Source organism: Pristiophorus japonicus, chromosome 14 (genome assembly GCF_044704955.1).
Source record: "Pristiophorus japonicus isolate sPriJap1 chromosome 14, sPriJap1.hap1, whole genome shotgun sequence".
NCBI classification, from domain to species: domain Eukaryota; kingdom Metazoa; phylum Chordata; class Chondrichthyes; family Pristiophoridae; genus Pristiophorus; species Pristiophorus japonicus.
In genome coordinates, this window is record NC_091990.1 from 163,695,575 (window position 1) to 163,720,602 (window position 25,028).

At 46.0% G+C, this 25,028-nt stretch overlaps 1 protein-coding gene across 5 annotated transcripts in view; it reads left to right on the forward strand.

Moving 5' to 3' along the window:
• LOC139280184 (anoctamin-9-like) overlaps positions 1–25,028 on the forward strand; it is a 242,322-nt gene that overhangs the window by 210,576 nt on the left and 6,718 nt on the right. For 4 of the 5 annotated variants that reach the window (XM_070899766.1, XM_070899762.1, XM_070899763.1 and 1 more), the window contains 3 exons: positions 10,515–10,667; positions 16,522–16,669; positions 22,420–22,539. In XM_070899766.1, coding sequence (XP_070755867.1) covers positions 10,515–10,667; positions 16,522–16,669; positions 22,420–22,539 — 421 coding nt within the window. Of the gene's footprint in view, positions 1–10,514; positions 10,668–16,521; positions 16,670–22,419; positions 22,540–23,094; positions 23,195–25,028 lie in introns of all 5 variants that reach the window. The other variant, XM_070899764.1, reaches the window with a different exon arrangement.

Here is a 25,028-nt window from a genome sequence, read left to right on the forward strand (position 1 = left end):
GTAGTAGCTGTAGATATGTATGCAAATGCAGCAGCCATTTTACATGTAGCAAGATGCTGCAAACAGCAATGGGATAAAAAAAGTCAGGCAGCATTTGTGGAGAGAGAAACAGCTAATGTTTCGGGTCGATGACCTTTCATCGGCTGCTGCCTGAGCTGCTGAGTGTTTCAAGCATTTTCTGTTTTTATTTCAGATTTCCAGTATCCACAGTATTTTGCTTTTGTTTGTGCAGTTAAGCTATCTTTGGTAGCGCTAGTTGAGGGAGTAATGTTGCTCAGGCCATTGGGAGAATTCTCTGCTCTTTGAATTATGCCATGGGATCTTAACTATTATATATTAAATTCAATATGTGAGGGATGCATTTTATTATAATTCATTCTAAATATCTACAAACCTGTTACTTCTGTAACTGGCGTTTTGAAATATATTTTCAATGTTTAAGATGTTATGCTTGCCTGCCACACATAATAGCTGCTGTTTTACAGTGATTGTGTTTCATCATATGATTGTGCAATCTGGCCACTGGGCTACCACAAATTGCTCAAAATGATTTCTGAATTTTTTTTCATCTTCCATTTTTCTCAGTAACTGAAATTTCTATTATCCAAAATAAGGATTTAAACAAATGATTAAAATCAAGAAAGTACATATTTCACGAACATGATTAACTTTATCCATTTCGTATGTTCCATTGGGCTAGAAATTTATTTGATATCACTAGCGCCGGATCCTGAGCGGTATTCCGGCGGTTGTGTCTTTTGAACCGCTGGAATACCGCTGGGGTGCACGCTCCCGTGGTTTTGGGTTCTTCAATGTCGGCGATAGCGAAGCGTTGCAATAGCGGATGGGAGCAGCGGTGGCGGAGGCCTAAAACTCGGCAATCTGCTTGCAGAACCACTGCAAAAACGGGCAGTTTGGCCTCTCTGCGCATGCGCAGTCATTCTCCCACAATTGCGGAGTCAAGAGTGGCCCTGCGCATGCGCAGAGAAGACTGAGACAGCAGTGGACATTTTCATACTGCAGAGATGGGTGGATCTCAGAGAGGAGCTGTTAAACGATTGTTAGGAGTATACTAATATAACTGATATAATATAATTAATAATATAATATAACTAGTAATAATTATTATAATACATCTTAAAAAATAATACTAATAATAATAAATAATAAATAATTATTTCAATTCAAATACATAAATAAATATTAAGATCATGGAAAATCAAGCCATGGAAGTGGAGAGGGAGGTAGGTGGGAGCAGGAGGACCGTTCGTTTCTCAGAAGAAGCCCAGGAGTCATTGGTCAACGAAGTGGAGGCCCGCTGGGATCAACTAACACAGGGTGGGCGAGGGAAACCGTCACCATATCAGCATGGAATGATCAGCCATGATCTTATTGAATGGTGGTGCAGGCTCGAAGGGCCGAATGGCCTACACCTGCACCTATTTTCTATGTTTCATATGTTTATCAGTGGTTATGACGAGAGATCGCTGAGGCGTTGTCCTCCGTCGCACCTGTGATGTGGGGGCTGAACCAGTGCCGCAAATGGTGGAATTGACAGCGTTGGGTCTGCGAGAGTAAGTAATAACTTTTATCATGCACTGACTAATTATTCTTAAGTAGTGCCATGTTTTATTATGTTGTAAAGCTTGGTGACATTTTTATTACCCATCATCGATGTCATGGTGTTAGTCCTCTGTATTTTCATGTATTCATCATGCAATACTTGCGTGCTAACAGAACTTAAATGGTGCACTCATTGACAAAAAGACTGGGGACGGTTAATTGGGGATGTGTACCTATAATATGTGTATGCATGTATGTGTGTTTTCCATATTAGTAGCTGTGAAATTAGTTGACACATTTTTTGTCACCTTTGCAGAAAAAATTAGCTGGCAATAGGGCAGATCACCACAAAACGACGGTGGTCCATCGAAGACTATTCCTCTGTCGGACCTGGAGGAACATGCTGCAGCCCTGACGGGAGCGTATGATCAGCTATGTGTGTTGGTGCCGAACCAGTTGTCCCAGAGGGTAAGTCTGCATAATTCCTGGTCTGTACTGCGATCATGTGATTCAATCTTATGGCAATATAATGTAGAATGTAATGTAATGCTTGGTGCACTAAATGTTGTTAGTTGTGACATGATTTTTTGGTTGATCACACTCTATGTCACTTGGAAAGCAAACTGTTTGGGACTCAAGTTTTGTTATGCCATGTAGTTTCTGTCTACTTTGCTTATGATAGTTTCATGTTATGATTCTCGATAATATATGTTTGTTCTTGACATAAGTCTGCGCAAAGTGAATAGCTCTGATGTTACCTCTGACCCCTCCCCTCTCCTCCCCTGGCTCCAACCATTAATGCTGTGTTTTTACAGTTGCACAGGTGGAGCCGCCTGCCCCTCCCCGAGAGGAGTCATTGCAGGGAAGAGCAAATGAAGAGACGATGATGGAAGAGACGGAGGAGATGGTGCTGCAGGAGCAGGAGAAGACTCCTCAAAGCAATGTAACGGTGGTGGTGCAGGAGGAGGGAGGGGTGGCGGGACTTCAAGGGGCTTTTCTACCTGTGGCCACCGGTTCCTCGGCGGAATCCAACTTCCCTGGATTCCGGCCCGTGGAAGCAGGACAAAGCGGCCGAACTCCATGGTGAATCCGCGGCGGCTGATCCGCCGAAGTGGGAATGCTACGCGACAGGTAGATGCGAGCCTGAACATGGTGGGACTGTCCAGGATGACCAGTGACTTGAGTCGAGAGCTCCTCCAGGCCATTGCTGGGTTGTCCAGAAACATCGTGGCTTTAGCAGCCCGTCGATCGGAGGACATGACGGAGCTGATTGCCACGGTGAGGGAGAACACCCAGACTGCCAATGCCAATGCTATGAGGCAGTCGACGGTCGTGGGATATGGCACTGCACCCCAAGGTGCCATACCACCAATGGTGACAGCACCTGATCGTCGGGAGGAACTAGTTTCTTCTGACTTTGAAGATGGGTCCTCAGCACCCCCACCTTCTCCAGAACCCCCACAGATAGCGCTGCCATTGTCGCCCCCACCCCCTCCCCCCGATCTCAGCAGTCATGTTCGAGTTGTTCTGCTGCTGCACGTGTACTGGTCCCGGCATGGTCAGGGCCAGGGGTATTGACAGTGGGAGGAGGGGGTCAGGGCCAAAGGTCAGTGGGGGGATTGGGAGGAAAGGCGTTGGGAAAGGTGGCCGCAGGTAGAATTGTGGGAGGGTGCAGGGGTGGTTTGAGTGTTGTTCATGTTGTTGTTATTGTTGCTGTTTGTTGTTCATAATGGTTTTTTTTGTCAAAATTTTCATGCAGAACAATTATGTTATTTTATAACTTTGTTAAAGTTTAATTTTAATACAAATTACAAGTTTTATATGAAATTGTAAACCATTTTTGTACTGTGCCTCACTCACTTCTGGGAAGGGGAAAATACGTCCCACATGACAACTTTTAGGAAACACAACTTTAAATGTGTGATTGCCGGTGTCCTTTGTAAATGCATACCTCATCGTGGATGACCTAGACCAAACTGACTGGGGTATTATTGAGTCTTGTGAACATCACGTAACTGGCTAAGCCACTCACAATGCAACAGCTCTACAACTATTTTAGTTGTGCATTTTAATCAAGTGTCCCCTGGTTAAAGGGGGCTCATACTCCAAACACTTTCAAACAAGTGCCCCCTTGTTTTTTTTGTGTGTTTTTTTGAGGGCACTAAAAACACAAATTATACAAGTGCCCCCTGGCTAATAGGGCGAGGGGGCACAAAAACCAACAAACAAAGACAAATTAAGCTTTAAACATTAATGATCAAATTAAAATTTGGTTGCCGGGGATGATGATGCACTCCAGTTCCTCCGGCGCCCACCTCTCGCGGAAGGCCACGAGCGTACCAGTGGACACCGCGCGCTCCATCTCCAGGGACACCCTGGCTCGGACGTAACCACGGAAGAGAGGCAGGCAGTCGGGCTGAATGACCCCCTCGACCACCCACTGCCTGGACCGGCTGATGGCCCCCTTGGCCATGCCCAGGAGCAGTCCTACGAGGATGATCTTATTGAATGGTGGTGCAGGCTCGAAGGGCCGAATGGCCTACTCCTGCACCTATTTTCTATGTTTTTCTATGTTTCCATGTTTCTATCTTTTCAGCTGATCCATGCAAGCCTTACTTTTTATTCTTTTGTGAATTGAACTGAAAAACTGAAGGCTTTCCATCCCCGTATGGTACAGCTTCTTTAACTACTCCACTGCTCTTTTGCAAATCCCTCTCCTAGGATTGACTCCGAATAATTGCTTGGAAACTGTGGGACTCCTGTGGGATTATCAGCTTCTCCAGTGTTTTGGGCTCAAAATTGGCCCACCTGTTTTTTCGGCGCACTCACCAGGGATGCGCCGACTTTGTGGGCTGAAAACGGCGCTGAAAAGATGTCTCTGGATTCTGGCCACTCTGTGGCCTCTCCCATAGCTTGGCACAGCGTGGTCTGTCGATGAGGGTGCGGAGCTAGGGCCCCGCTCGAAAAACAGTGTCGGCAGCTCTCCGCATGCACACTGGAGGTTTCGCGCATGCGGTCTAGCTCCTGCCCCAGTCTCTGTGTGCTTGCTGCAGCGTGGGGCCCAATGCGTTCTGCCCCTATCCCAGGCTGAGTGGCCTCACGACGCGCGCCGGGCTAGAACTACATTCGCTGAAATAGTCAGAGAGAGTCAGTCAGAGAGAGAGTCAGTCAGAGAGAGAGTCAGTCAGAGAGAGAGCCAGTCAGAGAGAGTAGGTCAGAGAGTCAGTCAGAGAGAGAGAGAGTCAGTCAGAGAGAGAGAGAGTCAGTCAGTCAGAGAGAGAGTCAGTCAGAGAGAGGGTCAGTCGGAGAGAGAGAGAGAGTCAGTCAGAGTCAGTCAGTCAGAGAGAGTCAGTCAGAGAGAGAGTCAGAGAGAGTTTCAGTCAGAGAGTCAGAGAGAGAGAGGGAGTGTCAGTCAGAGAGAGAGTAGGTCAGAGAGTCAGTCAGAGAGAGAGTCAGTCAGAGAGAGAGTCAGTCAGAGAGTCAGAGAGAGAGTTCGAGAGAGAATCAGTCAGAGAGAGAGTCAGTCAAATACCCAGTGGAAGTAGAAGTTCCATGTCTCCTTTGGCAGGTTGGCAGTTTAGCTTAGAAGTAGTTTTCTGCTTGGATGTCGGTGGCCTGTGCTCTCCCCGTCGTCCCGCCCCTATCCCCGGCCGAGTGGCCTCCCGCACCGGCTGGCCCGCTGACTTCTCGGGCCGAGTTTTGATAGGAAGATAGGACTTAGTTTTATTTTTTATTTCTTCTTGAATGTTTTTATGCTTCTTGAATGTTGTTGTGCTTTGTTTAGTGCTTTGCAAGGTCCTCTCCGCTTCCCTTCCCACCCTATCTCTGGCCGAATGGTCACAGATGTACCTATCTGCGCTGATTTCTTAACTCTCTGTAAGGGTTTTCTGTGCGGCCACAAGTGGCCACATACACTGGTCTGTTAGTTTGGAGCAACTATTAGCTGTCCAAAAGTGGTCTAAATGGCCAAAACGGGCGTAGGTGGCTGGTAACGCTCCCTTTTAAGAAAAAAACGACACAAAAAAAAATCCTATCTAACTCACTTACACTGGCGCAAATTAAATGTGCAAAACGTGGATTTTTAAGATACTCCAGAAAAATCAAATTGCTCCAAAAAAAAAATGGAGCAACTCTTGGCCAATTTTGAGCCCTTTATTTGGCTGTTTTGGAGGCTGTTTCTTTGGCAAGCCAGAATGAGACAGTCCTCTAAGCATTTTATGGACACTTCCAATATCTGCTCCCATTCTTTCTCCATGTTTTATCCGGAGAATATTTGAATTTGAGTTCTATGTGAAATGAGCCAGCGCAGCTCAGAAGCAAAAGGTGGCTCCGGCAGATGAGAGCGAGTAAAGACTTCACGGAACGTTGGTCTGTAATGTTATGGTTTAAAGGAGCCGGTAATGGTTGACATGTGTACGAGGGGACTGGGGGCAAGGATGAGGGAGGGGAGGGGGTGGGTCTACTTTGGAGCCAGATTGTTTAAAAAAAGAATGAAGCCCAGAGCTAAGGGAATGAGGGAAGAGAGTGTAGAGCAAAGTAAAGGTTCCGAGGGATTAGAAGGGCAGGCATATGAGATTACAACATGCTTCAGCTATGCGCCTGTCCCAGACAGTTTGTATATTTTGGGGGGAAATTTTCCACAGACACTTCTCTTCACAATTGGCTGATTACATTGTGGCTTGAGTTCTGACATGTTTGGGTCAATATGATGCTTGTTATTGTAAAATTTTATTTTATTTTTATTTTATTTTATCACCAACAAGTAAATATGGCATTACGGCCTACTAATCGGCAGTTAGCTTCTACTTTTACTGATGTCTAACAGATATGGAGGTTTTATTGATTAGCAACGGTCTTCCTGGGCCACTGTAAATACCTTCAATGCTAAAACAAAATGGAGGGAGCATAATGCTGGGCCCAAGTCAGATAAGTACATAAAAAATGGGCGCTTTTGATCGAAGTGATAACAGGCAGTAGCGGGCGTTAAAAAATACTTTTTTGTGAACACTTGCGCTATGGGGTGAGGGGGAGGGGGAGGAGAATTTTGCGCGATTTCTGGGCGGCAAATGTGGGCGGGCGATTTGCAACAACGCTGGCGGTAATCGTAGGCCCAAATTACCACTGGCGACAATCGGGAGATGAAACGGGCAGTACAGGGCAGTAATTTACATTTTTGTCCAAAATGGGCGTTAAATGGGCGATCCCAGGTGAAATTCTAACCCAATATTGTGTTGTTAAGAATTTTACTTGAAGGCATCAGTCTCTTCCAAAAGCCTGGGGTGTACTTGCTGGGGTATATTTTACAACTTGCCAGCTAGTCACGATACTAGTATTGCAGAAAGCTGTCCATTTTTCATTTCCATTGATTTCAATAGAAATGAAAATGAGGTGGTTTCTATAGCAGGTAGCCAATCCGCAATGCCTGTGTTACACCGGGCGGTAAGTCGAAAATCTAACCTTTAATTTTTGTGACTCTGTGGGCTGAATTTGGATTGTGTAATCTGAACATGTGGAGTGTGCCTAATTTCCTAGGATGCTTCAGGTGCAATCAGCTGATGAAATATTTGTTTTAATTATTTATATTCTTATTCTTTCTGAGTTGTTTGCCAGATTTATTTGAAATAAAGCTACAGAGCAATTTTCAAAAACTTAATTCAGTTTTTTTTGTTAAACAGAGAGACTGTTGTGTGATGGAGTGAAAAACAGTATCTCACCTGTATTTTATTAACACTAAGGTCATTGCTAAAGGCTTACATCTGTGAGACAATGGTTCTCAATTCTAACACCTATGAGACTGAGAGCGACAGACAGACTGATATAGAGGCATATAGTGTAATTCATCAATCTAATTTGTTTTTATTGAAGTTGCATTTTAAAGCACATAAAGCTTCTTTGAGGAAAATAGATAGGAAGGGAGGCGGGAGAGGCTGACAGCTGTTGGCCCTTGTGAGATGTGATTCAGGACGTCACTAGTGGTGTGCCCCAAAGTTCAGTCCTAGGCATGTTATTGGTCACTGCCTTTGGGGCTGGAGGATGAGGGGCAGCAGCAGGGAACATAGTAGTGTTTGGAGTATGGTCAGTAAGTTTGCAAATGACACAAAAATTGTCACAAGGTCTAAGACAGTAAAGGAGTACAATCAAATGCAAAACGATTTTGACGTGCTAGGGGAGTGGGCCACACAATGGCAAATGGCATTTAACTGAGATAAATGTACTTTGGTATTTTGATCATGTATTTTGGTAGGGTCAGCACTGAATACATGTATCATTTGCAGGGGAACAATACTGCAAGAGGTAGAGAGAGAAAAAGATCACGGTGGTATTGTGCAGGGAACACTGAAGATTCATGACCAATGTAGCGAAGCTTTAGCTAAAGTTAAAAAGGTGTTGGGATGTATTAATAGAACACAATCTAGATACATTTACAGCGAAGCTAGATAAGCATATGGGAGAGAAGGGATAGAATTAGATGAGAAAGGATGAGAGGGGGCTCAAGTGGAGCATAAACACCAGCATGGATTGGTTGGACTGAATGGCCTGTTTCTGTGTTGTATATTCTATGTAATTCTATGTAACCATTCAGTATAAATCAGTCTGTCTCTATAGGTCTCTGGTCAGATTGCCCAGTTTTGGTCCTCGCACATGGCCTTGAAAAGGTCCAGAGGAGAGCAATGAGAATGATTCCTACCTCAGATAGGCTTAAGGGCCTATTTACTTAGAGCAGCTTAAACTTCGAGGTGACCTGATAGAGGTCTATAAAATAATTAAAAGGGCTGGATAATGTGTTTATTGATAGATTATTCTGGTTTAACCGATTGGGGAGGACCTGAGGACATGATTTTAAACTATATAATAGTAGGAATAGACTGGATGTTAGGCAGTTCCTCTGGAATACATTTGCTAGAATATATTGGGGCCGGAATTACCCCACTCTTTAAGTTCCATTATTAATGGGGCAGTAAGGCCTTTCTGACCGGGGGAAGGCCGATGGGCCGACCCATCAGAAATTGCCCCCGGGGCGGGGGTGGCGGAAATGGGGTTCGGGCACGCACCGATCCCTTACTATCCGGCGGTGACCCCTTTCCATCCCGCGAGGGAAATTGCCCTGTGGGAGTGGAGCCGCCACCACTCGGTGCTCCCGGCAGCTTTTTCCTTTGGGAAGCTGCCAGTCGCTGGGTGGTGCGTCCGCCTTTAAAGGGGAGGGTGCTCTGCTGCGACCCCCTCTTGGGTGCCAGACCGCTGGCTCGGCCAAAGCCCTCCCTGGTAGCCCAATGGGCGCCACTAAAGTGGCTGCAGAGCTCGCAGCGGCCCTCCCCTTTAGCTGAAGGGGAGGTACATTTCTATGCATCAGCATGACACAGCTCAACGCAGCGCTGATGACATCGCCCGCCTTCCACCCTGCTCCTGATGCATTTCCGCCCCACAGCCACCCGGACAATTTGAAAAAGTTTAAGAGACCAAAATCAGTGGGCGGAGAATACTCATTTTATTTGAATTACCCACTCTGTTTGGGGCGGAAGGCAATTTCGCCGCCATTGACTGTTGACATACTTGCCCAATAGTATCTGGGAGGGAAACGCTGCCTTCTGAGGCACAGATGTTCAGCGAAGTCCAGGCAAAACCTTAATTTCTCAACCCTGGTGATTGAGTGCTCGTGTGTAGGGAAGAGATGCCTTCTTTTAATGCCTCATTCTAAGAGCCTCTAATCTAGCCTCTTGCATGCGATCCTCCTCCTCCTCTTCATAATGTAGCAATATGAAGTACTTATCCCAAAGCTGAGTAAAAGCAGCAGCAAAAGTTGTGATGATCCTCAGTGTTTTAATGTTATGCAGACAAAAACACACAAATCTGAGAGACACACCAAACAAGCTATATTTTCCTCAGGGATACGTGATGCCGTTAGATTTATAGTGGTGTTATTTATTTGCGGCGCAAAAGGAAGGGAATGGATTGGCCACTTCCCATTGACCCATTCAAATGAGACAGCAGACACTTTTAGCATGTCTTAAAGGGCTCTAGTAGTGTTTTGGAAGGAGAATGCTGGTGCAGTTTTGGGGTAGATTTGAGGCAGTAGTCTTAAAGATCCATTTAGCTCTTTTTTTTACTGTCCCAAATTGGGTGATAATTCCCGCATCCCATCCCCCCCACCCATCCCACCTGAAAAATAGCGTATCTGACAATGTAGTACCACATTGAGATGTCAGCCGAGATTATGTATTCAAGCCACTGGAGTGAGACATGAACCCACAGTCTTCTATTTCAGAAACAAGACAAGACCACTAAGCTATGCTAACACATGCAGGAAAAGGAAGGGATGTGAAGAGTATTGTGGTAAATCCTACATGTTGATAGCAAATTGTGTATGTTCAAGACAGTGAGGGCAAGATGGCTGTAACTGGTAAATATGATAGTGCAGTGTTAAAAGGTATGGCTGCCTCCTGTTACCTTGGTTTCCCTGGAGAGATTATTAACTTCTGATATTGAGTAGCTATACAGGAGTTGCTAGAGGTGACAGTCACTGCCAAGGCCACTTCCTTTCACTGGCCCTGGATTATGCCTTTCATATGCTTCCTTCTCTATGAGACCAAGAAGGTGGGTCCTTCTTTGCCGGATTACAAACAATTGCAACTCAACACAAGGATCTTTAGGTTCATGTGTTTTGTGCCCTGAATTAGCAGCAATCTCACAGATTATGAAGTTTTCATAGTTGCTTTCTATCCTGTACTCCATGTTGCTCAGCCAGTTGCACGCAGAGTTGCTTGGATGTTTTATTCATTCAGCTTTCTTCCTGAATCTCCTCTCCTGAAGGCAGGGGTATGGCTACATGGGTGGTGGGTAGCCTCTAGTACTTGGCCAGTGGACCATTATCAGTTTGAGCCTTGGCAGTGAGTGTGGGCTTTCATTTGTAGGTGGTTGTGATGGATTTGTCAACCATCTCTTTTCCTTTTCAGCAATTCAGTACGGCTTCACCACAATATTTGTTGCAGCCTTCCCGTTGGCTCCATTACTTGCATTGGTGATTAACCTATTTGAAATTCGATTGGATGCCAAAAAGATGGTTTGGCTTCTCAAACGACCGATACCACGGAAAGCAAAAGATATTGGTAAGACTTTGACCAACGCTGTTTATTTTGTTGTGTGGTACTGAGGGAAATTTAGTTATGTGTACTCATGACAAAGTATAGTTTGATCTATATTAGTCCAAACTATAGAAGATTTTTTACTGCCTGACAAATTATTTGTGCACAATGTGATCAATAGTAGGTGTTAGCTGTGCCATGGTCCAGCTGGCACAAAGTTCTTGACACATCAGGGCAGATTTATCTCTTTAGCTTTAGGTATTTAGATATTAGCTTTAGGCACCTATTTTTTATGTTTCGATGTATTAAGCATTGCCTGGTTGGAACACATAGAAGAAAAATGGATGTGGAGGATTACGCATTCGTAATGCAGCCAGCCTTATTTTCCGTTTATTTAAATTAATAAATGGAAACTCAGACAGGGTGTATGACAGGCAATGCAGTCCTCCCTGACTGATTTTCTTCTATGCACTCCTTCCAGGCAATGTTTTACACCCAAGCACTAAAGTGGAAATGTGCCCCATATTCTTGAGTCAGGTGTGACTTCTCTAGCCTTGTGCTCTGGCAGCAGGTTCACAGGAATCATAGTCCAGGAGTGAGTGCTTTGTTGCTGTAATCTACGCAGGAATTCTCTGATCAAAGGCCAGTCTCTGGTTCAAGCGTATATTTCTGGCTTGGTCCAACTGTAAGTTCTTAGTCTAAGTGAAAACTTCCCAGTCTTCTGGTTTAGGTCTTAGGACTAGACTTTCATTAGTGTCCAGATCGCTTAAAAGTGGGCGGTATTTCTGGCGTTAGCGATTATATTTGTTTTTGTGATTGCTGGACTATCGCCCATTTTAAAACCCACTAGTTTCCACTTTTTAATTTTGGGCGTTAGCCGTAGCGATGTGAAATGGGTGTTACCAATTTATTCCATCGTGCAAGGCCGGCATCCATAGCAACGGGCTTTTCCTGCATTTTGGGAGGTTAGGGGTCACCTGCACATGTGTAGAAGAGAGAAGGAGACAGAGAGAGAGAGGTGGAAGCTGGTATTGATTGGAGAGAGGTAGAATTATTGATTTATTGAATTATTACTCCGTTTTCAATATGAATATTAAATTAGTTGAGGAAGCTCAAGTTGAAGAAGTTATGAGTGGAGAGGAAGATGTGGCCCAATTGGAAGAGGAGATTGGAGGACGGCTTGTGAAAAGCGCTTCTCTGATGGGGCCAATGCTGCCCTGGTTCAGGAGGTGGAAAGTCGTTGGGCCCAATTGACCCAGGGTGGTCGTGGGAAACCCCCCCCGCCCCCACCCCCGCCCCCGCAGATGTACCAGCGAATATGGGCTGAAATCGCGGAGGTCGTGTCTGCATCCACGCTCAACGTAACAGAGCCAAACCAGTGCCGCAAGCGCTGGAACGACCTCGTTGGTTCCGGCAGAGTAAGTATTACATTTATTTATTTAATAAGTTGTGATGATGCAATGCTTATTGTAAATGTAGATCTGCAGGATTGTAGTTAGGCTGGTAATCTTGGTGTCATGTGTTTAATCCTAACCTCAATCTTATTCAAGTTATTCTATGACGGTAGATATAACCATGCATTTAATATGAAGTGTATTAGCATATAACATTAACATTGACAATGATTAGCATGGGATGACTAATTGGGGATTGTCTGTGTGCTGTGTGTGTTGTGTTGTGTCATGTAATAGTAATAATAATAATGTGATATCTGTCAGTAATCTGATATATGTCTATCTGTAATAGTTTCTAGGCAATGATCTTATGCCATGCCATGCCCTTGACACCTTTACAGAAAAAACTGTCCAAGAATCGGGTCGAGCAGAGGCGCATTGGAGGGGGACCAGGAGATCATTCCCCTTTAACAGACTTTGAGGACAGGACGTTGGCCTTGGTGGGGCTGCACAACAAGTCGGCCAACCGTAGTGGTGCTGAACCAGTGATAGTGCTACGTGAGTAATGTATAAACCATTGGGATTTCATTTAATGCCATTTCAGTATAACATATGATTGATGTGGTGTTATTTAATGTTACGTAATTAATGATGGGATCATGAAATATCATTGTAATGCAATGCAGATTCTGTACTGTCATGATGTTAATTATATATGAGGTCTGTCAGTATTTATAGCAGTAGTGTTGCTCTTCGTGTATATGCCTGCGTAGCATAAGCATTCTCATGTGACCCTGGAATCCCCTTCTCTTCTACTGTCTCATTTATGTCTTCTAGGTCAACAAGCCTTCCAGGTTCCCCAGTCACCCCAGATTCGCCCTGCTCGGCATTATCCTTCACAGGATCCCCAGGTCCAAGTTCAAGTTGCACCTGTTGTCTCCGGAGGCAAGGAGGCAAGAGCCTCTCCTGTACTCCTGCAGGTCCTCCTTTCCATGGAGCAGAGTGAGGACATGGAGGAGGAGCCTGCAGCCCAATTATCTTGTGTCCCTGCGGCCACGTCCTCTTCGACCGAGGAGGTAACGGGGCCAAGCGCTTTACAGCAAGGCACCCCGAGTGGTTCCATGCCTGCGCCGATCCCACGGAGGTTGGTTCGGCGAGGTTGGACTGCTCTGAGACCAGTGGATCTTAGTGTGGACATGGTCAATTTGTTCAGGACGAGCGTCGATATAGGTCGAGAATTCCTCCAGGCAATGGGCGGATTATCTGACCAGGTTGCCGCTCTGTCTGCGATCATCTCCTTGAAGATGACGCGGATAGTAGTGGTGCTGGAAAGAATAGCCGAGACCATGGATGCCAGAGGACAGCTAGTGGTCCCGGAATACGGCACTGCACCCCAAGGTGCTGTACTCCATTGTTAAGAATACATGCGAGTCAGGAGGAAGCTCTTGCTTCTAACTCGGAAACATCCTCTCCATCAACAGCCCAATCAATGGACCTGCTGTCACCGCCCCCCCACACCGAAGCAGCGCTTGAGGTGCCCTGTTGCAAAGCGGCTTGGAGTTGGTAGGGGGAGGGGAAGAGGTGGGGTACAGACATGGGGTGGAAAGAAAAGGAGAGGCGTGGCTGCAGGTAAGGAGTGTGTGGATTGTTATAATTGTTCTTGTGTTTGTTAAAAAAAATTGTTGAATGTTGTGTGGTTGGATGGGTGTCTGTTATATCTTTAATTGTTTTTTAAATTATGTTGTTGCTGTTGTTATTGTAGTTGTTAATTTAAAACATTTTCACTGTTGGAGTGCGGTGGCGGAGGGGGGTTACATGGGTGTTAATAAAATTTGTTATTTATAAAATTTGTTATTTATAAATGTTTCACTGGGGTGGGGGAGGAGGGTACATGGTTTTAACTTGATGATATGTTTGTTAAAAAAAAAATTGTAGTAATAACATTAAAAAAATTATTTAACTTATCATTGTTGTGCAGTGTCTTCAAATAACAGAAAAGTTAAGCATATACAAAGTTTGCAAACACTGGCGAGGCTAGGCCAGGTAAGGCAAATATTAAACATAACATAAATCAACTGTAACTGTAACTGTCACCAATGTAACGCAAAGCGTTCATTTATGAGCTGCAGACACAACAGTCTTGCAGCTGCGTAACTACCACCAACGTGAGCTCAAGCAAAGCATTCATTTATGAGCTGTGGACACAACAGTCTTGCTGCTGCATAACTACCATGGGCCCTTTCCTGTGGTCCGGGTTGGGGTGGGGGCATGGTTTCAATGCCAGCCTGATTGTCGTCCCCGAGGTCCTTGTCCACCTCCTCTTCCGCCTCCCCTCCTGAGGTGGACCGGCAGTCACATCTGGCAATTCTTGTCCCTTCCTGATAGCTAAGTTATGCAACATGCAGCACACCACAATGAATTGAGCGACTTGCTCAGGGTGATATTGTAATTTGCCTCCTGAGTGGTCCAACATCTGAAGCGCTGCTTAAGCACTCCAATTGTCTTTTCGACAATATTGAGTATGGCAATGTGGCTTTCATTGTATCGCTTCTTGGCTTCTGTCTGCGGCTTACGCAGGGGGGTCATCAGCCAGCTGGCAAGGCCATATCCTTTATCCCCCAGCATCCAACCGTGACCTTGTGGCTGATTGTTAAACAGGTCAGAGACAATGCACATCATGGATGCTCCCTGGAAATTTTGCATTTACTGCCATGATTATTTGCATGTGGTCGACAACGAGCTGCACATTCAGGGAGTGGAATCCCTTTCGATTACAAAACATCACTGCATCCTGAAAATGTGCTCACATGGCGATGTGCGTACAGTCTATTGCTCCCTGCACCTTGGGGAAGTTTGCTATTCTTGAGAAACCCAAAGCCCTCTCAGCCTGTGCCTCCCTGGTCATAGGGAAGTTTATAAAGTCCATCCTGCTTACATGAAGGGCTTCAGTCACCTGTCGAATGCAGCAAAGTGTGCCGTGCTGAGAGATACCACAAATGTCGCCAGCTGAGGCCTGAAAGGAGTCCGATGCATCGATGGAAAGTGCCGTAGTAACCTTGACAACGGGCAGTGCCGTCCTGATAGTGCTATTAGGCTGCAGACCTCCCTTAATGAGCTGGCATATTTCGCTGATGACCTCCTTTCGGAAGCGCAGCCTCCTAAGGCACGTGTTCTCGGACAAGTCCAGGTATTGACCGCTTATTCCTGTAAGTGCGTCGGGTGTAAGGTCTCCTCCTCCTCAGCCGTCTGCCATCTCTTTGATTGGACACATAATGCCCTTCAATATACTTTATCCCATCTCTAGTCTGCAGTGTGTGAGTAGTCAACAATACTGACTGAGAAATTACAGGTCCCATTACATATTATATGTATTCAGAATTAATAAATTGTCCTTCAAAAACTCAATAAAAAATTCAGATTGACCACAATATGATTTAATGGTTGTTAAGATGTTAAACCACCTTAAAAGCACTCACAAATTAATTCAAAACTCCCATGAAGAAGCAGCCTTTTATGAAAAGTCCTCCGAATTACAAAATGGCGTCCATACCACCGGGTTACGGTCAGGTGAGTGCAGCTTTTCTCCAGCGAATTTTTGGGCGAGCGATCTTTTGGCCGATATATGGGTGAGATGCCGAAAGTAATGCTCAGCGATATTCTGGGCAGTTTATGGCCGTTAGTTTCCATTCTAAACAGTCTTCTGGGCGGTGCACGATTGATGAAGTCTGGATGCGAGTTCCAGTGATTCAGGTACATGGTCTCTAGGTTTATGATTTGATTAGTTCCATTACTGGATCACCTCATCCAACCTGTCAATACTACTTGTCTGTAATTCAGCTGAACCAATCTTATGCAGTCGGGAATTGGACATGCTTGTCCGATAGAAGACTAGACCTCATAGTTTCACATGCAGATTCAATTCAAGTCTGTGCTAAATTAGCTTATTTCAGTTGGAGTAGCATAGTTAGTGTCAGAGCCTCTTGGAGTACAAAATCAACCAGGGGCCCAACTGTTGGGAAGTGCCTTTGTGTCGATATTGGGTGTTCAGGATCAACTATGATCACCTCCATGGTCAAGTAATTTGTCAACAGTCGTAGAGTAAGTTTATGAAACCATGCCTCAAGCATAGACCCTCACCAGCCAAGCGTGCATATCTGGAATTCAGGTGTGCATTGATCTGGATGGAAAATCATTGCGGTGGATGCCTGCATTCCCAATATGCACTCACAGTGGGCATGACTGCATACTAGGAGTGTAATTCACAATATTGTTCCTTCAGTGTCTCAGCTCAAACATGAATTGCCACTTGGGCAAGGTACTGGAGGCCACGTGATATCAATGGAACTATCAGTAACTTAAAGAAAGGAGTGGAGAAGAAATAACAAAGCAAACCTGCAAAAAAGAAATACTCAAGCTCTCTGAGTTGGTACATTGTGGCAATAAGTAAATGTTAGGTGACAGATGTCTCTGTGTCTGTGCCCCAGGAATATGGCTGCAGATTCTGGAAGTAATCGGTGTTCTTGCTATTATGGGAAATGGGTTGGTGATCTCCTTCACATCAGATTTCATCCCTCAACAGGTGTACCTTTACCGATATAGTCACTGTCTGAATCAAAGCAAACCCCAAACAAAGTAAGTACATCATGTGAATTCTAAATGTACAGTACAATCTGTAGGAGTACATTCATATACTTATGCTGTAAGTGTGTATGTAAGGGAGGAGCATTGGGATAATAGAGTTGAAGAAGCATTTTGACTGCTAAAACTGTATTACCCCTCTATCTCCAACCCTTCCTTCCTTGTTAACATAAAAATTAGGAGCAGGAGTAGGCCATTTGGCCCCTCGAGCCTGCTCTGCCATTCATTGAGATCATGGCTGATCTTCGACCTCAACTCCACTTTCCTGCACTGTCCCCATAACCCTTGATTCACTTCCAAAAATCTAGCGATCCCTGACATACTCAAAGACTGAGCCTCCACAGCCCTCTGGGATAGAAAATTCCAAAGATTCACCACCCTTTGAGTGAAGAAGTTTCTCCTCATCTCAGTCCTAAATGGAAGACCCCTTATTCTGAGATTGTTTAAGCCTCAAGGAGAAGAGAATTCTTTAACCTGTAAACTGCTTGTGTATTTTGAGTTGTTTTCGCAGCCCAAGCTCCCTCTTAGACTGCATGTAGACCAGATTTCTCGTAACACAGCCGGACCAGCCCTGGCTGCATTGAGGGCAAACCAATTTGGTAAAGAAGGCACCAAACAGGTGTTAGTCCCCTTTTTTGCACATGCAACATGTCCAAATCCTTCCAATACTCCAGGATTATCTTGGAGAGTAAGGACAATTTCAGGCTCCTTTTCTCAACAGACAGCCTCCTATAACACTATTCCTCTGCTCTCCCACCTTCACTTCCAACACTGAATATGAGGAGTTCCTGGATTTTTTTGTCTCAAGATCAAGATCATCATTCAACTGCTTCAGTCATCTCCTCTCCTTCTCCTCCCCACCATGGACTCTTCTCAGCCCCACCCTACCCAATCCCGTATTTGCAATTTCTCCCCCATTTCCCTCACAGCCACCAAGTTCATTTCCTCCATGACACAATTCTCATCACACAATTACCTCTCCTTGGCCCAATGATGCTGACAATGTCTATTACAAAAGCAAAATACTGCAGATGCTGGAATCTGGAATAAAACCAGAAAATGCTGGAAATCTCAGCGGGTCAGGCAGCATCTGTGGAGAGAAAGCAGAGTTAATGTTTCGGGTCGATGACCGTTCATCAGAACCCGAAACGTTAACTCTGCTTCCTCTCCACAGATGCTGCCTCACCTGCTGAGATTTCTAGCATTTTCTGTTTTTATTACTGACTTCATCATCATCATAGGCAGTCCCTCAAAATCGAGGAAGACTTGCTTCCACTCTTAACATGAGTTCTTAGGTGGCTGTACAGTCCAATATGAGAACCACAGTCTGTCATAGGTGGGACAAACATATAAAACATAGAAAATAGGTGCAGGAGTAGGCCATTCAGCCATTCGAGCCTGCACCGCCATTCAATAAGATCATGGCTGATCATTCCCTCAGTACCCCTTTCCTGCTTTCTCTCCATACCCCTTGATCTCTTTAGCCGTAAGGGCCATATCTAACTCCCTCTTGAATATATCCAATGAACTGGCATCAACAACTCTCTGCGGCAGGGAATTCCACAGGTTAACAACTCTCTGAGTGAAGAAGTTTCTCCTCATCTCAGTCCTAAATGGTCTACCCCTTATCCTAAGACTATGTCCCCTGGTTCTGGACTTCCCCAATATCGGGAACATTCTTCCCGCAGCTAACCTGTCCAGTCCCGTCAGAATCTTATACGTTTCTATGAGATGGCCTCTCATCCTTCTAAACTCAAGTGAATAAAGGCCCAGTTGATCCAGTCTCTCCTCATATGTCAGTCCAGCCATCCCTGGAATCAGTCTGGTGAACTTTCGCTGCATTCCCTCAATAGCAAAAACGTCCTTCCTCAGATTAGGAGACCAAAACTGAACACAATATTCCAGCTAAGGCCTCACCAAGGCCCTGTGCAACTGCAGTAAAACCTCCCTGCTCCTATACTCAAATCCCCTAGCTATGAAGGCCAACATACCATTTGCCTTCTTCACCGTCTGCTGTACCTGCATGCCAACTTTCAATGACTGATGAACCATGACATCCAGGTCTCGTTGCACCTCCCCTTTTCCAAATCTGCCGACATTCAGATAATATTCTGCCTTTGTGTTTTTGCCCCCAAAATGGATAACCTCACATTTATCCACATTATACTGCATCTGCCATGCATTTGCCCACTCACTTAACCTGTTCTAGTCAGCCTGCAGCCTCTTAGCGTCCTCCTCACAGCTCACACCGCCACCCAGTTTAGTGTCATCTGCAAACTTGGAGATAATACATTCAATTCCTTCATCTAAATCGTTAATGTATATTGTAAATAGCTGGGGTCCCAGCACGGAGCCCTGCGGCACTCCATTAGTCACTGCCTGCCATTCTGAAAAGGACCTGTTTATCCCGACTCTCTGCTTCCTGTCTGCCAACCAGTTCTCTATCCACGTCAGTACATTACCCCCAATACCATGTGCTTTGATTTTGCACGCCAATCTGTTGTGCGGGATCTTATCAAAAGCCTTTTGAAAGTCCAAATACACCACATCCACTGGTTCTCCCTTGTGCACTCTGCTAGTTACATCCTCAAAAAATTCCAGAAGATTCATCAAGCATGATTTCCCTTTCATAAATCCATGCTGACTTGGACCGATCCTGTCACTGCTTTCCAAATGTGCTGCTATTTCATCCTTAATGATTGATTCCAACATTTTCCCAATACTGATGTCGTTGAGGGAAGGGGTGGGTGGGACTGGTTTGCCGCATGCTCTTTCTGCTGCCTGCGCTTGATTTCTGATCAAAGCATCTTAAGTTTCCGGGCAACTATGGCAGTGCGGCGTTCCGGCCTGTCGCTGCTGGTGTTGTCCATGAGGGTCCTGACGTTCCAGGTCCCGAACTTCATGTTAACGGAGTGAAAGATGCCTGTGCATGAGTTCTTTTAATGTGGGGTTGCACACCGGCTACCACATGGGCTTAGCTGAGCAAGGTCTTGGTCCAGTGGTAAGGGGGTCCAAGACGACTGGAGACCAGGCACTGCTGTATGAGCCTAATTGCCTACGGCGAGATGTTGGCCGCAAGCTCAGCGCTGAGTAGCGCCCTTGATGGTAGGTGATTCGGGGCTTGGTTGGGGTCAGGCATTGGGAGGGTCAGTGGCCCACTGGAGTTCTGGGTGGAAGGTCACAGCCATGATGCTCACCATTCGGAAGAGGCCAGGTCACCAGTGGGGAAGTCGAGGCCCAGTTGTCTCTGAAGGAGGGGGAAAGGTCAGCCGCCATCATGGAAGAGGAGGAGGCCCAGACGCCATCATTACTGACAATGTCCATGCTCCCTCTCCTAAGTGTGTGCCTTCACCCTCAATCTCTTTAAAATACTGAAACATGGGGGTTGATTTTAAATTTTTCATCTGCCCCCTGCTATGATGGGCGGGTGAAGGTCGGAGGGGGTTAAAAATTCTAAATCACGAAACGCTGCCTCAACCCGGCGTGTACATGCCCGCTGCCATTTTTACGGCGGCGGGTTGCATGACCTGATCGTGGAGAGGAGACACATTTCATTATAATATTTAAATCAGGCTCCCACAGTGCAGTTGGAACCTTGATTTAAATTTAGTGCTGGCCAGATGGGTTTCCCAGGGCTTCGGAAACCTGGCAGAAAAATTGAGGTGGGAGCTGCCAGATCAAGCAGGTTAGTGCTTTTTATAGAATTGCTTCTGAACAAATCTTCTGCGATCGTGGTCTCTCTGCCAACCCCCAAGCTTTGCCTCCTTCTCTCCCGATTACCAGTTTCTGGCGTCCCACCACAAATCTCTGATCTTTCCCTTCCTCCTATTGCTGTGCTCAAACCCCACTCCCTTCCTCACCATGCTCTGAACTTTCCTGATGCCGGCTGAGGCCTTGTATATCTAGCTTTCTCACCCAGCAGCTGGCCAGCATGTTAACTTGGCCAACTACTCGGCAGGAAATGAAGTAAAGAAATGATAATGAGGTGCTGCAAATAAATTCGGAAGGACCTCCATGTTCCTGTGATTTCTGGGTTCTCTCTCCAACAGCCTCCCCTCCCCCCAAAAATGCGCTCCCCGGATCCGTCCCTGCCTCACTAAATATCGAGGCCATATTGTCATCACCCAGCTCTATGTCAACTTCTATCAACACTTCCTCTTTGAAACCTTTCACTTCAGCTTCTGCCTTGCCCACAACAGAGAGACCGTCTTGGTCAAAGATACCAAGGTGAAGCTTGCGGCTGCAGTGTGCTCTCCTTCTGTATTCCTAACCTTATCTCCCAACATTCGATACGGTCAGCCTCTCCATTACCATCCACTTTGTCGTACATCTCCATAGCATTCCCCTAGCTTGTTTCCACTCCTGTCCCAACAAAACTAGAGAATACCAGTCTTGGCTTCTCCCATCCACACATGGTCACTGGGTATGTTCCAAGTCTCCATCCCTGGTGGGGGATTTGGGGTTGCGTTTTGCAATTTTACATTTTTACCCCTCCCCCCAATCCAACCTTGTTTTCTTCATCTACATGTTGCCTCTTGGCATGGGCTCAACTCTACTTCTTTAATACTATTCTTGACTTCTCATTCGCCACTGCTGACAAACTGCTTAGCTGACCCTGAATGAGCATGAATTTCATCAAGTTCAACATCAGCAACACCAGAGTTATTCTCTTTGACTCCCCTGAGTCTTGGTTTCCTATTAGATCCTGAGCTGCTCTTCAAACCTTCTTCCAAAGCCACCACCAAAATAATCTATTTCCACCTTCATAATATCACTAGCCTCTGGCCCACCACACTCCCTTTGTCGCTGAAACTCTTACCCATACTCAAGTCACCATCAAACTCAATTACTCAAGTACTGTCTTGTCAGCCTTCCAACTTTGCTCTTCACAAACACCAACTCATCCAAAACACCACTGCCCACATTCTATCCTGCACTAAGTTCCATTTCCTATTAGTCTTGTCCTTGCCAACAATCATTAGCTCCTCATCCCATAGATTTCAAAGATTTGTCCTCATCTATAGGTTTTTCCCATGACTTTGTCTTTTCTTACCTCCTTCAGCACTATATTCCATCATGTGTCCTCTGCTTTTAAGACTTTGATCCCCGCATTCCCTTCTTTCTATTCCATGTGCAGCCACAGGGCCTCTTAGCTTCACACTCTGATACTCTCCCCAACACCTCTGCCTTGCTATTGGGCAAATTTGAACTTGCTCCACCCAACATAAATTGGACAGTATCAGCCTGAAAATGGCATCAGGTCACTTACCGCCCTATTTATGCTGGTATTCCAGCTGCCACCATCTTAGACAGCGTCCTGAGAAAGGCGGACGGAGCTCCTGCCTGCTTCAGGCTGGAGGCCATTTGTAATCGGAATCCTTTTACATACATTTGAGATACAAATGGGCGGAGCATGTACCACACACACTGAACCCACTTGTACCAGGGATCGAGCGGCCGAACCAGCGGCCCTTAAGGGGATGGATTTTTCTTTTGGCGGGGACAGCAGGAGCAGCAGTGCATGCCCATCTGAGTCCCCCAAACAGGGGGGCATTTTGCTCCTTGTCTCTCCTTTAAAAGCTTTCTTAAAATCTATCTCTCTGGCTATGCCTTAAGTGATCTAACCCTTTTCCCTATACATTTTTCGCCTCTGTAAAGTGCATTGTAATATTTTCTCACATTAAAGGTACTATCAAAGTGCAAGTTGTTGTCACACAATTGAACTCCATGTGTTTCCTTTGCAGTTGTCTGACTGGGTATGTTAATAACAGCCTCTCTGTGTTCTACGTGAAGAATTTTGAGAGTGGAACTGTTCCTCTGGATGATGGGTCAAAGTTGGTGGGATTTCCAATAACCTACTGCAGGTAAGATATTAGATCCACTCTTGGCATCCACACATGGAGATTTTCCAGCAGAAGTCTCTGGATAATAATTAGAATTTCATATCCTAACAGATTTCCCCTCTTGCTATCCCAGGTCACGGAGTCCAATTGAAGCATCCTATTGTCATCCTTAGTGAATTCAACACAGAGTACAGATTGAATCTGGACCCTTGCAAGTCCATATGGTCCAGTTACACAGTAGGCAGGGCCTTTACAAACTGAGCCCATTGCGGGAAGGCTCTTTTCTTACCTATAAATTCATGAGTATCCTAACATTTAATCCTTTACTTAATTTCCCTTATCTGACACCATGGTCGCGAAATTCTGCACCTAAGCGTCGGCAGTTAAGGTCAGTTTGGAGAAAAAAATGGCGGCTGCCTCGCTTTAACCCACCTCTGGCATGGCCCATGCTGGTCGCCATCTTGGTGAGGGCGATAGCGCGAGTGGGACATGCATGTGCCAGCAGTATGCAAAATAGGCAGATCGTGACACCCGTCAGCGTGTAACACTGATTTAACACATGACTTGCCATTTTAGACGTCGCCGTTCCAATCAACAGCCTCTCCTAACCGTACATATTGAGCTGCATGAGGGACCCCTCACCAGCGCTATTTAAAGGGATACATCCAACTAGTAGGTAAGTCGATTATTTCTCTTGCACTGGCTCTTGCAGAGTTTATATCAATACTGGCTTGATGGAAGACATTTATAACGTTGTTAAAGTGTGCAGGGAGTGCTGCTGGACATTGGAAAAGCATTGGCTGCAACTGGAAGATCTCTGACTGCACCACTTGCTCCCAGTCATGGGGATTCTACTTGCAGTCCCCCTTGTGCTGCAGCAAAGACAATCTGCTCGCAAAAGGAGGAGGAGGAAGGGGAGGAGGGTTCTCAACATGAAGCCTTACCCACCTAGGGTCTTCAGGGAGCTCTTCTCCTACCTGCACCTATGCCAGGAGCAGTGTATTCTCCACTTTACCAAAGAAATGGTCACAGAACTCTGCAAGCTCTTGGAACCAGACCTGCAGCCTCAGAGCAGGGTGACGACGGCTCTGCCAGTGGCCCTCAAGGTGAACGTGGCCTTGAGATTTGTCGCCAGCAGATCCTTCCAGGCTGGAACAGGAGACATAGCAAACATCTCGCAGTTTGCCATCCATCGCTGCATCCGGGAGGTCACAGAAGCTCTGTACTCTAGGTGAAGGGACTTCATTGTTTTCTCTGTAAACAAAGAGAAGCAGGAGAAGTGCGCACATGGCTTTGCCAGGATACCGGCTTCCCCTTGGAGCAGAGTGCCATCGACAGCACAAACGTGGCTTTGCAGGCGTCACATATCAATACTGAGATGTACCGTAACCGCCAAAGGCTACCACTCTCTCAATGTGCAGATGGTTGCGACCACAACCAGCACATAATGATGGTGAATGCCCAGTATCCTGGCAGCAGTCATGATGCCTTCATCCTGTGCCAGTACAGTGTGCCAGCAATCCTCCAACCACCACGGCGAACCCGAGGGTGGCTGCTCTGGGACAAAGGCTATTCACTCTACACCCGGCTGATGACTCCCCTTAGCAACCCACCACTCATGGCCAGCAATTATATAATGACCGCCATGCTGCCACGATGAACCTCATCGAGCAGACCATCGGGCTGCTGAAGCAACAGTTCTGTTGCCTTGACTGCTCGGGAGAAGCTCTCTAGTATTCATCGAATTGGATGTCCCAATTTGTGATGGTCTTCTGCAACCTCCACAGCTTGGCCATCATGAGGGTACAGCCCTTGCCACCACGAGTTCCACGACCACCTCAGGAGGAGGAGCAAGAAGATTAGGGTGAGGAGGAGGAAGGGAGGAGACAGCTACAAATCCCCGTTCCAGACGGACTGTCCATGAGCGGATCATCAGACTCCGGTTCCCCTGAATGAAACCCCAGATCTCCGTTGCTCAACACTTCCCCACCTTACCATCCCTCTGTCACCGAACATCACAGTGTCCTCTTGGGCACAATGCAGAAATGAAAGCCACCACAAAACAAACCTTCCAGACATAATTTATAAATGATTAATTCCAGTATTACATTAACAAAGTCAACTAATCGCCCTTGTGCATTCCCTTAGTGTCTGTTTTTTGTGTTCCTTTGCCTATTCTAGTGCTCCTACGCAGTGTTACCCCAGTGGCTGCAGCTTGGCTGATGGAAGGCTGCTGACTTTCCATGGGGGAACACTGCAGATGGTGTTGCAGGATGACCTCGAGCAGCTCTGGGCTTAGAAGGCTCAGCTGTAGACTACACCACCTTGGCATAGGTGGCAGCCCTGGGCTATCTGGCTGACAGGCAGCTGCAATGGCACTGGCGAGAGGCAGTGGTGGGAGTACAAATGCTGTCATCCTGAGAGAGAACAGCAGGTTCTTTCTCCAGGGAGCAACTGTCACTTTCCCGGTGCTATATAAATGCAATCAGGTACAGAATGAAAAATATACA